This window comes from Magallana gigas, chromosome 1 (genome assembly GCF_963853765.1).
Source record: "Magallana gigas chromosome 1, xbMagGiga1.1, whole genome shotgun sequence".
Taxonomy (NCBI): Eukaryota; Metazoa; Mollusca; class Bivalvia; order Ostreida; family Ostreidae; genus Magallana; species Magallana gigas.
The window spans coordinates 45,994,504-46,011,272 of NC_088853.1; the positions used below are offsets into that span (position 1 = coordinate 45,994,504).

The 16,769-nt window shown below is 37.4% G+C and overlaps 1 protein-coding gene across 2 annotated transcripts; it reads right to left on the reverse strand.

Annotated features, from left to right (window-relative positions):
- Positions 1-711: 711 nt before the first annotated feature.
- On the reverse strand, positions 712-16,622 carry LOC105320215 (polycystin-2-like protein 1). 2 transcript variants are annotated; one of them, XM_066068524.1, is made up of 13 exons: positions 16,478-16,622; positions 14,340-14,576; positions 11,455-11,565; positions 11,193-11,317; positions 10,861-11,105; positions 10,152-10,539; positions 8,000-8,236; positions 7,717-7,898; positions 7,273-7,492; positions 4,929-5,062; positions 4,712-4,829; positions 1,936-2,235; positions 712-1,692 (listed from the first exon to the last, which is right to left on the reverse strand). In XM_066068524.1, exons 2-13 carry the CDS (start codon positions 14,563-14,565, stop codon positions 1,510-1,512), a joined length of 2,469 nt encoding a protein of 822 aa, XP_065924596.1. In that variant the 5' UTR covers positions 14,566-14,576; positions 16,478-16,622; the 3' UTR covers positions 712-1,509. The 2 variants fall into 2 exon arrangements, with proteins under 2 accessions (XP_065924596.1, XP_065924602.1); XM_066068530.1 differs by having other exon boundaries at positions 14,340-14,581; positions 16,478-16,612.
- Between the last annotated feature and the right edge of the window lie 147 nt (positions 16,623-16,769).

Sequence of the window (16,769 nt, forward strand, 5' to 3'; positions counted from 1 at the left end):
TAGTGTAAATATTCTTAATCATGCGTAACGATTTAACAATTTCAATAGTGACGATTGCTAATAACTCGCCATTATGTAAAGATCCAGTTCCACTAGAGCTAATGGTAATCGGACATATTTAACGTAAAAAGTTATTTATAGAATTTTAAAATTCCGAAATTCTTTTTAAAGCACCTGAAATGGTTTTTAACCCATCCTTCTATGATGATGAATATGGTGCTTACAAATTATACAAATCAGTTTCAATTCATGCGAGGCGTCGGTTCAAGGTACATCTCATTATTTTTTATAGAAAAAAGTCTCAAGTTATGTACGATTAATATTGAGTAAAAATTGTACTATCATTATCAATTAAGAAATCTGAATTTGGATGAAATCTAAACTTGCGCGAATCAAATTTTTAGAGCCGAGGACATTGTCCGTCCTTCCGTCCGATAAAATACAAATAAAAAATTATGTTATTATAAATAAACTGCATTGAATTCATAAAACTCTTGATTTCCAAAATGTTTTTCTTTCAAATTAAATTGGTACTATTAAAATAAGTCAATTAAAAGTGCAAAAAGGTCATTGGAAAAATTAATGCAGCTCTATCAAGATTTAATTCTCATTTTCAATATTTAATGTTATCATTGTGTGAAGCTCGTTTAGTTAAAAATAGCAATTTTAGTGGAAAAAGTTCAAATCGAATGCGTCACAACTCAAAGGTGGTGAACATTTTCCTTGTTTTATTGAAGCATGTTTCATTTACATTTTTTCAATGATATACTTTTCAAACACACATTGAGGAGTAAGATGCCTATACATGATTTTTTTAATATATACAGTACATACATGTATCATGGTATCAATAATATTATTCATGTGTCAATATACATGTACATTAAAAATGGTTACAATTTTTGATGCAGGTGCATATTGTCATTTTTAGAAGTGACTTAACGGACTGTCACCATTAGAGAGTACCTAATGGCATTATATGGTATTGTTTACTGCAGCATGTAGAATTTATTATATAATTTATTTCTCTCAAGGATCAGGTTTTATAATAGCTAAATGTTGCTGATAGTGATTGGTTAATATATTAAACAAGTGATATACAGTGTTTGCCTAAGGGTGCATCCCACAAACAAATAATCGATGTTTATTTACATGCTCGCTTTTAAAAAGAAATGACTTCAATATCTAATTCCGAAAACACATGGTTTTTTTTTCATTTTCTTTGATTCTCAAAAATATGATTGAGTCATGTGTGTCGTTGTTCTGTTAAAATCTATCAATTTTTTTAAAAAATGATTCAAATTTTGAAGACAAAAATTAATCGTGTCATGTGTCTTTAGAAAATATACTTTGGATTGCATATTACATTGTGATGTTGACAGTTACAATGAGTTAACTGAGGTCAATAACGCCATACAACATTCATGTTAATCTATTCTGCTGGGTGAAATTCTAGACTATAACATGTGCACAGTTTATAAAAGCTTCTTATTTGTTCGGCTGTAAATTTTATTCAAAGGTCTTGTCTTCTTCATTGTCGGTGTAGCACGTGACTTCAGGGGATTCTCTGATGGAGGTTGGCAAGGACCCCTCTGATTGGCCGGTGCCTGTCTCCTCCCCCTCCTGCTGCGACAGTTCCTGTTTTAGCATGGACTCGATCATTTCCTTGTTGACCTGATCTTTGTTGTCTCCCTGCATATCATATAAAGGTACATCTAACTTGCGATCGAAAGAATGCTCTTGGAAAAACTGAATAATAGTATACAGGAATTGACCATACAATGTACTTAAAATGAAAAAAAGTGTTTTTTCTTTGATTTCATACTTAAGGAATTATCAAACAAACTTAAGCCGAGAGATAAATGGTCAGGGTTATGATTGTTGATTTTGCATGCATGATACGTAATATCAAGCGATAAACCGTCTCTAACTTACCTCACTTAAATAATTCAGGATCTTAGCAATGGCGTCACGTCTCCGGATCTTCGCCTTTTCCAGATTGGCTAGTTTAGAGAGAACGGCGTCGATTTTACCGATGATCCCGCCCACAGCGTGTTCCATCCGCTCCACCCGGCGACACAGGTGAGTGTACTCCTCATACAGCACACCCGAGAACCCGCCCCTCGCGGCGCGGGGAGCGGATCCACCCGTGACGGAGTCGTTGTCGCTGTCGTCATTTTCGCTGGCCTGATTCTGGGTCTCGTTGAGATGGTCATAGTCCTTGTTTATCTGTTCCTGTAGTCAAAATATATTTTGGGACGTTTGTGTCTCATGTCAGTTAAGTATGTGTAGATATTTCCCTTATATATTGTGACCGACGTTCAAATGTACATGCATATTTCCCTTATATTTGCATGGGAAATATTTCAATATCACAAGTTTAACCTTAACACGGTGCACATGTAAACGTCATCACCCGTTTGACTAGATATTTTAGTGTTTGATTACCCCCTGATATGTTTTTTTTTAAAATCAAAAAACATGTTTTTTTAAAGAAAAAACTCCTTTTTATGTCAATTCCATCTCATAAAAAAATTCTTCATAATATTTCTGGCACCATATTCTTTCCCACGATTATAAGTGCGTAAAACAGCACCTTTTTTGTTATACCACTATAATATTCACAGTACTGAAAAGATATATATCATGGCTTTATTTAAACGACGTTTTAACGACATAAATAAGTTATACAAACATAAAAAAAATCAGTTTAAATGAAAAGCTTTGGATATCGTCAGTGCTATCAGACTATCATATCGCACCAATATGTACTCTTATGGAACGCCATAGCTGCCTTATGTGGCTATTTTATATGTAGATGGTGCTTTATTATATTATGCTGTGGTTATTTCATGTGAAGATGGTGCTTTATTATATGAAGATGGTGCTTTGTTATATGAAGATGGTGCTTTATTATATGAAGGTGGTGCTTTATTATATGCAGATGTTGCTTTATTATATGAAGGTGGTGCTTTATTATATGAAGATGGTGCTTTATTATATGAAGGTGGTGCTTTTTTATATGAAGATGGTGCTTTATTATATGAAGATGGTGCTTTTTTATGTGATGGTGCTTTTTAATGTGAAGATGGTCACTTGGAACTTTATTTTTGAAGACTGAGTTAAACATTTATTATCTCGAACTTTTGAAACTAGAACAAAATTGATACAGTTAAAATCCATTTAATACACAGTTGCTAGTTTCTCCTTTTTAGCATAATAAGTATTTATGTTACAAGATGAACTGTACAATATATCTCAACTGAATTGACAAATATGATTAATTGAATAATACAATATTTTGTCAGTATTTCTTGACATTTTACTTTTGCCTTTACCACTTATAAAAGGGCTTTCTTTGAGCTATATTATAGTATAGTAGACCTTTCCTTGGACTTTTTCGACAAGAATGTCGAGAAACCCCCATATGAATCATCTTAAAAAATATTTAAAGATAAAATTAATTCAATCAAACTATGTATCAGTAATAGAAATATTTCTCGAAAATTGTATGGATCCAAGCAATATTGAACTCTATAGTCTCGTTCAACCAAACGCTCGGCTGACACCGTAAATCTCCGACAAGCAATTAAGGGAGTCTCTGCTTGTCGGCGGTTTACGGAGACAGCCGAGCGTCGAGTTGAACGAGACTATATTGAACTCTGGCGAAGGAATACATACGACTACAAAAAATATCTAAATTGTTCGTACCATTTAAAATCTGACTATTTTCAAGGTATTTATAAATAAGTTTCCTTGAAAAACAATGCTGTAGCATACATTACATCGAATTTATCAATTATGTTCAAGAACTAAGTCTTGTCAGCAGCGATGATTTGTGATGAGGTCCAAACACTGTTTCACTTTCGCTTTGTCTGAGTAACTGCATAGGAGAGTTGATTAAAATCAACTCCCAATTAAGAGCGGATCAAAGATCTTATTTTAATCAGATTGCTAGGGCATAACCTTCGCTTAAACACAAATAATTAGTAAATTCAATTTTCTGCTTTTCAGGATAACGTTACTAGGCTTTAATTCTTGTAATATTCCGTTATTATATAGTTGTCACTTTAAACTAGATGTAATTTCGGTTGGGGTAAAGTCGTACACAGCTAGATCTCCTCGATAGCTTATATACTAATTGTGCTAGAAAAAAGAGGAACTAGCAATAGTGTATCAAATGGATTTTGATCGCATCAATTTTTTGTTTTACTTTCAATATTTCGAGATAAAACATAAATGGTTAACTCAGTATTCAAAAATAAGAGGGGTTCCGAGTGACCACCTTCACATTAAAAAGCACCATCACAAAAAAAAGCACCATCGTATGATAAAGCACCATCTTCACATAAAAAAGCACCTTCACATAAAAAAGCATCTTCATATAATAAAGCACCATCTTCATATAATAAAGCTCCACCTTCATATAATAAAGCACCATCTTCATATAAAAAAGCACCACCTTCATATAATAAAGCACCACCTTCATATAATAAAGCACTATCTTCATATAATAAAGCACCATCTTCATATAATAAAGCACCACCTTCATATAATAAAGCACCATCTTCATATAATAAAGCACCATCTTCATATAATAAAGCACCATCTTCACATGATATAACCACAGCATAATATAATAAAGCACCATCTTCACATGAAATAGGCACATAAGGCAGCTATGGCGTTCCATATACTCTGATACATGTACCTTTTGTTTCTCAAGATCCTGGCGGAGCCTCATTTGTTCTTCTTGGTCCAGGTACCGGGAACCGTCCGCGTCGTATTTACAAAATAGAGCCTCGATTTCGCCATTGGCATAACCACGTCTGAAAGTAAAGCTTAAGCTTATCCCATTTCTGTCTTACAAGCTTTGATTAGAGGTGTTTTCAGCATGATAGTTTTGACTATTTATGGAGATACTTCACTTGATCAGATCCTGTCTCCATTCATCAAAGTCTATTTTGCCGTCAGCGTTGGCGTCAGCGTACTTCAGCACGTCGTCCAAGTCCAACACACGGTCCTCTTTAGCGTGGATCTTACCCAGCGTTTTTCTATATCTCTGTCAACAAGAAAGAGAAACATGCGTAATACTAAAATTTCCCAAACAGTTTTTAATGTAAAATAGGCATAGTTTTTAATATAAAATAGGCATAGTTTTTAATATAAAATAGGCATAGGCCTACTATCCACGAAATCATGCCGTGTGTTGCGTTGAGATCTATTACAACATTATAAATGGTGGAAATTGCAGTAAACAGTGTAACATTCACTGATCGTGGTTGGATGATTTTAGCACAAGTAATTCTTTTTCAGCAATGAATTGACCTTATATAAAACTGCACTGTGTGAACAACTATAATGCTCTACTTGCAACTGTAAAACGAAAGATAACTCCAGTTAGAAATTTTACAATTTTTTTCTGTGTTTGGTGACTGAAAGTACGATTACAAGTGATCTGAAATCAAATATTCCATGCACGGATCCAAAAAGTATTTCTAAGGGGGAGATCCGAATGATTGTGTTTGCCGGAGGGGAGGGGGGTCTAAGGCCTATTTACTGTAAATTTACAATGTGAATTTAAAAAAATTAATTTTCCCGGGGGGGGGGCATCTGGTCCTCTTTGACCCCCTCTTCTAGATCCTCGCATGAAATCGAACGGTGTATTAATCATGGTCGATACTTAGTACATTAAGATATAATGTATCAATTAAGGGTTCGCTGGTTCTTCGGATGTACACGGAGAGTACTGCTATTGTTTGGTATTTAAATTTCCTTTTAACATACATGTATTGACTGAAAACTGGGAAAAATTAAAGTGATGATGACTTCTTGTGGCAATGGTCTGCCATGTGATCTAAATGTACAATGTATATGTGGATTTTTAGGAAACTTCGAGTGCGTTAATGTCATCTTAGTACTGGCATAATTATTGTATCAATGATTGTCTTCGTGCTTGAATGAAGCCTGTGGTGATTCGTAATGCAACAGTCCACAGTGTATACAAACACTGGCCAAACTGTGTATACAAACCCTAGCCTAACTAACAGTGTATACAAACCCTAGCCTAACTAACAGTGTATACAAACCCTAGCCTAACTAACAGTGTATACAAACCCTAGCCTAACTAACAGTGTATACAAACCCTGGCCTAACTAACAGTGTATACAAACCCTAGCCTAACTAACAGTGTATACAAACCCTAGCCTAACTAACAGTGTATACAAACCCTAGCCTAACTAACAGTGTATACAAACCCTAGCCTATCTAACAGTGTATACAAACCCTAGCCTAACTAACAGTGTATACAAACCCTAGCCTAACTAACAGTGTACACAAACCCTGGCTTAACTAACAGTGTATACAAACCCTAGCCTAACTAACAGTGTATACAAACCCTAGCCTAACTAACAGTGTATACAAACCCTAGCCTAACTAACAGTGTATACAAACCCTAGCCTAACTAACAGTGTATACAAACCCTAGCCTAACTAACAGTGTATACAACCCTAGCCTAACTAACAGTGTACACAAACCCTAGCCTAAGTAACAATGTACACAAACCCTAGCCTAACTAACAGTGTATACAAACCCTAGCTAACCCTAGCCTTACTAACAGTGTATACAAACCCTAGCCTAACTAACAGTGTATACAAACCCTAGCCTAACTAACAGTGTACACAAACCCTAGCCTAAGTAACAGTGTATACAAACCCAGCCTAACTAACAGCGTATACAAACCCCAGCCTAACTAACAGTGTATACAATCCCTAGCCTAACTAACAGTGTATACAATCCCTGGCCTAACAAACAGTGTATACAAACCCTAGCCTAACTAACAGTGTATACAAACCCTGGCCTAACTAACAGTGTATACAAACCCTAGCCTAACTGACAGCGTATACAATCCCTGGCCTAACTAACAGCGTATACAAACCCCAGCCTAACTAACAGTGTATACAAAGCCTGGCCTAACTAACAGTGTATACAAGCCCTGGCCTAACTAACAGTGTATACAAACCCTTGCCTAACTAACAGTGTATACAAACCCCAGCCTAACTTACAGTGTATACAAACCCTAGCCTAACTAACAGTGTATACAAACCCTAGCCTAACTGTGTATACAAACCCTAGCCTAACTGTGTATACAAACCCTAGCCTAACTAACAGTGTATACAAACCCTAGCCTAACTAACAGTGTATACAAACCCTGGCTTAACTAACAGTGTATACAATCCCTAGCCTAACTAACGAAGTCCGAGCCTGGCTTACAGTGAGGAAGTAGTCGGAGATCTGGAAGTCGTCGCTCTGATTGGCCAGCTCGCTCTTCACCTCGGAGTACGTGTCGTTAATGATGGCCAGGAACATGTTGACCAATATGAAGAAGATGAAGAAGATGAATAGCATGAAGAATGTGGGGCCCAGGTAGGGGTCCACTTCACGGAGCGCGTAGAAATCAAAACTGCCGAGTATGATGTTGAAGAGGGCAAAACTGTAACAGAAAAAACATTTTCTCCGGTTTGGATTACCAGTAGTGAAAAAATACTAAAGTAATCAATGCAAATATCAACTATATTATTGGTTTAACGATTCTACACTGTAACGATCTCTACACAATGAATATCAAAATGAGTAAAATCTACCCCCTTCCTTTACGTTCATATAATTTATAACTTGTGGATTTGTATGACAAACATTTGATGGATTAAAACTTACAACGAACTCGTAAAATCGCTGAAATCTTTCAGCTTGGACCCAAACAGTAAATACCCCAGCTGTGTGAAAGCCAGAAAGACGATGAAATACATCACAGCGAACCCCGCCAGGTCCTTGGCACAACGAGCAAGAGTCGACGTCAGTTGTGTCATCGTTTTGTTAAAACTGACATATTTAAAAAGCTAAAAAGGAAAATTTTAAATTCAATTTAATTTTTTTTAAAATCTTATTCCAATTGTATTTCAAAATTTCCTTTACTTTTCTGAACTGATTTTAAAAATACCTTGACCCAGGCAATGAAGACAGTTATAGCAATGGCGTTGTCAAAACGTATTTGCCAGAGACTAATGAAGTCGAAGTCTTGGAACTGGTCGGGTTTGTTGGTCAATTCCTTGAGCTTTTTGTCCACGGTGACGGTTCTGTAGACGTCAAACACCAAGATAACGATTGATATAATGATGACCGTAATGTCCAGAAGGTTCCAGACACTCTTGAAGTACGCAAGCTTGACATGTGATATCTAAAAAAAACGACACAGCTAAGAAAGAGTGAGATGAATAAAACCTGCAACATTCTTTTTTCTATCGGCGACTCTTACCTCTAGCAGCTCCTCAATGATATAGTACAGAATAAACAAGGCGACTCTTACCTCTAGCAGCTCCTCAATGACATAGTACAGAATAAACAAGGCGACTCTTACCTCTAGCAGCTCCTCAATGACATAGTACAGAATAAACAAGGCGACTCTTACCTCTAGCAGCTCCTCAATGACATAGTACAGAATAAACAAGGCGACTCTTACCTCTAGCAGCACCTCAATGATATAGTACAGAATAAACAAGGCGACTCTTACCTCTAGCAGCTCCTCAATGACATAGTACAGAATAAACAAGGCGACTCTTACCTCTAGCAACTCCTCAATGATATAGTACAGAATAAACAAGGCGACTCTTACCTCTAGCAACTCCTCAATGATATAGTAAAGAATAAACAAGGCTACTCTTACCTCTAGCAGCTCCTCAATGATATAGTACAGAATAAACAAGGCGACTCTTACCTCTAGCAGCTCCTCAATGATATAGTACAGAATAAACAAGGCGACTCTTACCTCTAGCAGCTCCTAAATGACATAGTACAGAATAAACAAGGCGACTCTTACCTCTAGCAGCTCCTCTATGACATAGTACAGAATAAACAAGGCGACTCTTACCTCTAGCAACTCCTCAATGATATAGTAAAGAATAAACAAGGCGACTCTTACCTCTAGCAGCTCCTCAATGATATAGTACAGAATAAACAAGGCGACTCTCACCTTTAGCAACTCCTCAATGATATAGTACAGAATGAAAAAGGCGACTCTCACCTCTAGCAGCTCCTCAATGATATAGTACAGAATAAAAAAGGCGACTCTTACCTCTAGCAGCTCCTAAATGACATAGTACAGAATAAACAAGGCGACTCTTACCTCTAGCAGCACCTCAATGATAAAGTACAGAATAAACAAGGCAACTCTTACCTCTAGCAGCTCCTCAATGATATAGTACAGAATAAACAAGGCGACTCTTACCTCTAGCAGCTCCTCAATGATATAGTACAGAAAAAAACAAGGCGACTCTTACCTCTAGCAGCTCCTCAATGATATAGTACAGAATAAACAAGGCGACTCTTACCTCTAGCAGCTCCTCAATGATATAGTACAGAATAAAATAGGCGACTCTTACCTCTAGCAGCTCCTCAATGATATAGTACAGAATAAACAAGGCGACTCTTACCTCTAGCAGCTCCTCAATGATATAGTACAGAATAAAATAGGCGACTCTTACCTCTAGCAGCTCCTCAATGACATAGTACAGAATAAACAAGGCGACTCTTACCTCTAGCAGCTCCTCAATGATATAGTACAGAATAAACAAGGCGACTCTCACCTCTAGCAGCTCCTCAATGATATAGTACAGAATAAACAAGGCGACTCTCACCTCTAGCAGCTCCTCAATGATATAGTACAGAATAAACAAGGCGACTTCTACCTCTAGCAGCACCTCAATGATATAGTACAGAATAAAATAGGCGACTCTTACCTCTAGCAGCTCCTCTATGATATAGTACAGAATAAACAAGGCGACTCTCACCTCTAGCAGCTCCTCAATGATATAGTACAGAATAAACAAGGCGACTCTCACCTCTAGCAGCTCCTCAATGATATAGTACAGAATAAACAAGGCGACTCTCACCTCTAGCAGCTCCTCAATGATATAGTACAGAATAAACAAGGCGACTCTTACCTCTAGCAACTCCTCAATGATATAGTACAGAATAAACAAGGCGACTCTTACCTCTAGCAGCTCCTCAATGACATAGTACAGAATAAACAAGGCGACTCTCACCTCTAGCAGCTCCTCTATGATATAGTACAGAATAAACAAGTTGACTCTTACCTCTAGCAGCTCCTCTATGATATAGTACAGAATAAAAAAGGCGAAGAATCCTTCACAGGCCAGGACGAAAAAATCAAAGACGGTCACATAGCGCAGTAGTTTCACCGTGCGGAAACTCCATGACGTCATCGCTCCTCCCGTGGCTGGGAACTCTACTGAGAGTCTGACCACGCAGAACAGGTTCACGTTGGCGTTATACACGGTGAAATCTATGAACAAAGCCCGTGTTCCTCGAGTGATCCAGCTCTTCCTGAACAAGTGCTCCATAATCTGTGTCGTTTGTAACTTAGTCGTTCCCAGATTCTGCACGAACCCTCCCCCGCTGTATGACGTCAGCTTACCCTCGCTGCTGCTTCCATCCAGTGAGGCCTCAGACTGATACGTGAAACTAAACCAAAGTATGTAATGTAAACGTGACTGGGTGGAGATAACTAGTGAAAGTGTTTATTCGTTCTTTCAGAAACATCGCTTGATAGAAGTTTTGTGGTGTTAATAAAAAACTTCTTGAAATTAGAAAGGTTAATATTTTTCACTGAATTCTGTGGCAAAATATTTGTTTTTCCTTCTAGTTCATTTTTGGTCTATAAATGAATACATTGGATCTTTTTCTATTATTTTAATGAATACATGGTATGTTGATTTTCATTGACCATTTTGACATTTTTTGTAAGTGACATTTAAAAGAGGATATTAAGTGGTGTAGACTTACGCCGTGTAATTGTCGACATCATATTTACTGTTTCTATCTTCATTTGATTCCGAATATTCACCGTAGCAATCAAAGATGATGTCACGAAAATATTCATGCACAACACAGGAGTTGTTGCTGACCTTCAGTTGTCGGATTCGGGGCAATCCCAGCAGTTTGTTCTCGTAAAAGACAAACGAGGAGGGGAGTGAGCGGTTGTACCAGAGGTTCCAGTGGAGGGCGGAGGGCAGGATTCCTTGAAGAAACTGTTGACAAAAGGATTGTAAAGATTGTCAACAATGAATTAACGAAGTGTCCATTGGGCAAAACCCATCACATTATGTATAACCCACCGTCCACGTGTCTCCGACACTCCCAACGGTCCGGAAGGACACGCTTCCGGAACTTGAGTCCAAAAATAACTCGCTCATGACTTTTGTGACGTAGTACATCGATGTGCTGGTCATGCCGATCGCCACTGTTAAATAGACAATCTGGCATATATGTATATCGAAAAAAAGGTTATTGTATCAAATCTAAAGGAGGTAGATATAGCATAAATATGATCATACAACCTTCTTAAAGAATGATTATTGATTTGTTAACATTTGTTACCTATGGAGAGCAGCACAAGAAAGAGGATGTAGACCACCAGCTCCTTCAGTGTGGTCCGGACCTGGAGCTTCTTGTCGTCCGACTCCAGGGTGAGACGAGTCGTCCACAGAGCTATAAAACGAGGCAAATTCACATCAGGGCTATAGAACAAAATACATGGGTGGAGCTACAGAACGAGACACAAAGAGATACAGAACAAGAAACAAAGAGATACAGAACAAGAAACAAAGAGATACAGAACGAGACACAAAGAGATACAGAACGAGGCACACAGAGATACAGAACGAGACACAGAGAGATACAGAACAAGACACAGAGAAATACAGAACGAGACACAGAGAGATTCAGAACGAGACACAAAGAGATACAGAACGAGACACAGAGAGATACAGAACGAGACACAAAGAGATACAGAACGAGACACAGAGAGATTCAGAACGAGACACAGAGATATACAGAACAAGACACAGAGAGATACAGAACGAGACACAGAGAGATACAGAACGAGACAGAGAGAGATACAGAACGAGACACAGAGAGATACAGAACGAGACACAAAGAGATACAGAACGAGACACAGAGAGATTCAGAACGAGACACAGAGAGATACAGAACGAGACACACAGAGAGACACAGAGAGATACAGAACGAGACACAAAGAGATACAGAACGAGACACAGAGAGATACAGAACGAGACACAAAGAGATACAGAACGAGACACAGAGAGATTCAGAACGAGACACAGAGAGATACAGAACGAGACACAAAGAGATACAGAACGAGACACAAAGAGATACAGAACGAGACAGCAAGAGATACAGAACGAGAAACAAAGAGATTCAGAACGAGACACAAAGAGCTACAGAACGAGACACAAAGAGATACAGAACAAGAAACAAAGAGATACAGAACGAGACACAAGGAGATACAGAACGAGACACAAAGAGATAAAGAATGGGACACAAAGAGATACAGAACAAAACACAAAGAGATACAGAACGAGACACAAAGAGATACAGAACGAGACACAGAGAGATACAGAACGAGACACAAAGAGATAAAGAACGGGACACAAAGAGATACAGAACGAGACACAAAGAGATACAGAACGAGACACAAAGAGATACAGAACGAGACACAGAGAGATACAGAACGAGACACAAAGAGATAAAGAACGGGACACAAAGAGATATAGAACGAGACACAGAGAGATACAAAACGAGACACAGAGAGATACAGAACGAGACACAGAGAGATACAAAACGAGACACAGAGAGATACAGAACGAGACACAGAGAGATACAGAACGAGACACAAAGAGATACAGAACGAGACACAAAGAGATACAAAACGAGACACAGAGAGATACAGAACGAGACACAGAGAGATACAGAACGAGACACAAAGAGATACAGAACGAGACACAAAAACTTTTTACATTTTCGACTTATTCTCAAGAATCACTGGGCAAATTTAAACTAAACTTAGTAAAAAATTTTATTGAGTAAAGGGGATTCAAGTTTGTTAAAACGAAGGGCCACGTCCACTTTTAAGGGAAGATAATAAGGATTTAATGAAAATTTGTTGATATTTTTCAGAAATCTTCCTCTTCAAAACCATTAAGCCAGATAAGCTGATACTTGTATGGAAGCATCCTTAGATAGTGTAGATTTAATTTTGTTCAAATCAAATCATTGTCCCCAGTGGTAAGGTCACTAAGGTGGGACCCCAATTGGGGGGGGGGGGGTCGAAATTTACATAGAAATAAATAGAGTTAATTTTTAAAATTCTTCTCAAAAACCATTTGGCCAGAAAAGCTGAGGCTTAAGCATCCTCAGATAATGTAGATTCAAGTCTCTTCAAACCATGGTCCCTGTGGAGGTGAAGCCACAATAGGGATCAAAGTTTTACATAAAAATATAGATAGAGTTAATTTTTAAAAATCTTCTACTAAAAAAAATTGGGCCAGAAAAGCTGAAACTTGTGGGGAAGCATACTCAGATAGTGTAGATTCAAGTTTCTTCAAATCATGGTCCCTGGGGTTAAGGCGGTGCCACAATGGGGGTTAACGTTTTACACAGGAATGTATAGAGAAAATCTTTATAAATCTTATACTCAAAAAACATTTGGCCAAAAAGGTGAAACTTGTGTGAAGGCATCACCAGAGAGTTCAATAAGATTCAAGTTTGTTCAGATTATTGTCACGGGCCACGGGGGGAGGGGGGGGGGAGTCAAAGTTTTACATAGGAATATAAAGAGTTATCTTTTAAAATCTTCTTCTCAAAAACCTTTTGGCCAGAAAAGCTGAAACTTGTGTGGAAGCATTCTCAGGTAGTCAATAGTATAGTGTAGATTCAAATTCTCAAAATCATATTTTTCAGGAATAGGGCGGGGCCACATTGGGGGTCCAATTTCACAAAGGAGATCATTTTAGATTCACCAAAACTCAAACGTTATGATATATGGTTTTACTTATATTCGAGCATTTTGACTGATTGTTGATTCTTTAAAATCGTTTAGACTTTGCCCCCCTGGACAATTCTTGGGCTTCACAAGTTTGATGTACGTTTATATCCCATTTGATTAAGATCTTCTTGAGAGCAGTATTGCTCAATCTGTTAAATGACTATATAATCATCCTGTGCATAAAGGGCACAATGATAAACATAATATCCAGGTAAAATACTGATTTTTTAAATACAGAATCTGTTATACTACATTGTTCAGAAATGTTGTATATGACTTCGTAAAGCTGGTTTTATGTCTATGATGTCTATTGTTGCTCAGGTGGGCGATGTGGCCCATGGGCCTCTTGTTTTATGTTTCAATTTTCTTTAACTAAAAGACCCCATTCGATTAGATATAATAATAAAAATATTCTTACACTTGAGTCCGTGCTTCAGTTTCTTTAAGCATCCTTTACTTTGTTGAGTTCCTTGTTCTGGAATTTTATGGAAATCCTGGTCTTCTTCATTGTTTTGAATGGACTGGACGGGGGTCAGAGTCTGGGGCGGAGGGCTCGAGCGGCTGGGTGGGGGGCTCTCGGCAGTCCATGGCTGAGGCTGTTCGGGGTTGCTCTGACGACTCGTAGACGGTTCTCTCTCCTCCATTTCTCTTTTATCTGTACTGAGTGTGAGTTATGGTACCAAGCATAGGCGTCGGAAACGGCAGGGGGGGGGAGAAGGGGGGGGCAGATTTTTTGCACAGTTAGACATAACCATAATCCTTGTTTTGGCTTGTCAAGATTTCTGAAAAGTTTACGCCTCCCCCCCCCCACCCCCACCCCCCCCCCCCCCCTCTTCAATTTGCTTCCGACGCCACTGCCTAAATATATATGGTTTTCTTTAGACGTTAACTTTTGTAAGAGCTTTTGTAAAATATTTCTAAATAAGGAATAAGGAATCATTCTTTTAGTATTATTAGGGGATAATTTTGGTCGGGCGTGTTCAAATCCAATATTTATGATAGATTTGATCACGCCCCGACCGAAATTATCACCTCATAGTATTCAAAGAATGATTTCTTATTACTTATATTTATATAATTCTAAACCATCTTACGATTGAATATTTAAATATAAATAAGCAAACCCCGCTTGCGCCTCAATTTGGTTTTATTAGTTATATCAGTTATATACTATTAGTACAAAATCGATACGTAGCGTTATCACAGGCAAAGACACAAGAAAATGTAAATATATAGGAATAATATGTTATATGGTGAAGCGCATTTTAGTATACTATATAATTACTAGTATGCGTTATGGACATGTGCTCCCCCTCCTTGTTTGTGTGTTATTTTCCATTTAAAGGTTTGATTATATGAAACTTCTGCGTAGTATGTTTTAACTGTTTGGTTTTCTCTATCTCTTTTTTCTTTTTATTTATTACAAAATGATGTGGTTGCAGTTCCACCCATTCAAAATTTTTTTTAACTTATTAACCTAACACAGGAATATATTCTGTTCGAATCTAAAGCCAAAAAATTCCTTACACATTTTACATGTACTTAAGATGTCAGTGTCATTACTCTTAATATCTTTCAAACACCCTCATTAACCTGAATTGATGTGGTTTGTGTTCAGATTTAAATGACGACTCTTGATCCCAGTGTGAATTTAACACACTTCACTTTCCGATGTCGGTAAGGGTGTAAGGAAAGTGTTTGAGGCAAATAAAGTGGTTAATCTGTAGTAAAATCTCTTGGAATTTTGGGGGGTATGAACATTTTAAGAGAATTAATATTTATTCCTTAGTTAGTTTAATGAGCCCAAAATCGTGCGGACCATATTGTGCGTAAAATAGATATCTTCTTTTTTCTGCATAGAAGGAACTCTAGCTCTACGGTCTGTCAATCCAAATTTTCCGTAGAGCTAAAGTTCTGCAGTGAGTAAAAAAATCAGTCATTTTTGGCTTTAGCATAGCACAACGGGAGCTAGAAGGAATAATGGGAAACCGCCAAAAACTCTTTATGAATTTGTAGGTTTTAATAGCTCGTTCTTTTCTCTCGCACTGATTCTTAGAGCTCGCTTCGCTAATATGTGTCACACACTGGTTTCTACCGTCATGACTAATTGTTCGGGGAAATTAACTGTTATAGTTAAGTTTAAATAGATTAATTTTAAACTTTTAATGTAACATATGTCAACGGTGTGACCTCAGATAATTTTTTTAGATAGAGACAGTATAATTTAATTTTGTAAAAGACAGATCAAAATTCATTTGAAAGGTACAAAAAAGTTGAATCCGCCTGCCTACCCAAAGCATGATGTTAAGCCAAATTAAACTAAACATTGCGTGCTTAGCCTACACTTACAGTGTATGACGAAGAATTTGATTTCTTGTTCATATAGCATTGATGCATGTAGGTTTAAGATATATTTACAGACTATCCAATCTTGTCAAAAGAAAATCATTATTAATTAGTTGATTCTATAAATCATATAATTTATTTTAGTTTGAAAAAAGCACAGAATATAAACGGTTTGACAATAAATCATGAAATAATCAGTAAATCACTTACCTGCCTACTGTCCCTGTACATTCATAGTTAGCGGTGGTACCTAGGGGGTGCGTTGTTCAAAGTCAAATACATGTACACTGTCCAAACTCTGACGCCTGTAAACTATACACTGATGTTTTCCTACAAAATATGTAGGAATGTCATCAAAGATTCATCGAACAATTGATTATTAATTTTTATCATGTAAAACTATATCGAACTTGCGGGATGGACACGCAGATTTATACGCGATTTGGATTTAGTTACGGGTGGTATTACAACACCGATCAGACAACAAAGTATCTCTCCCCTC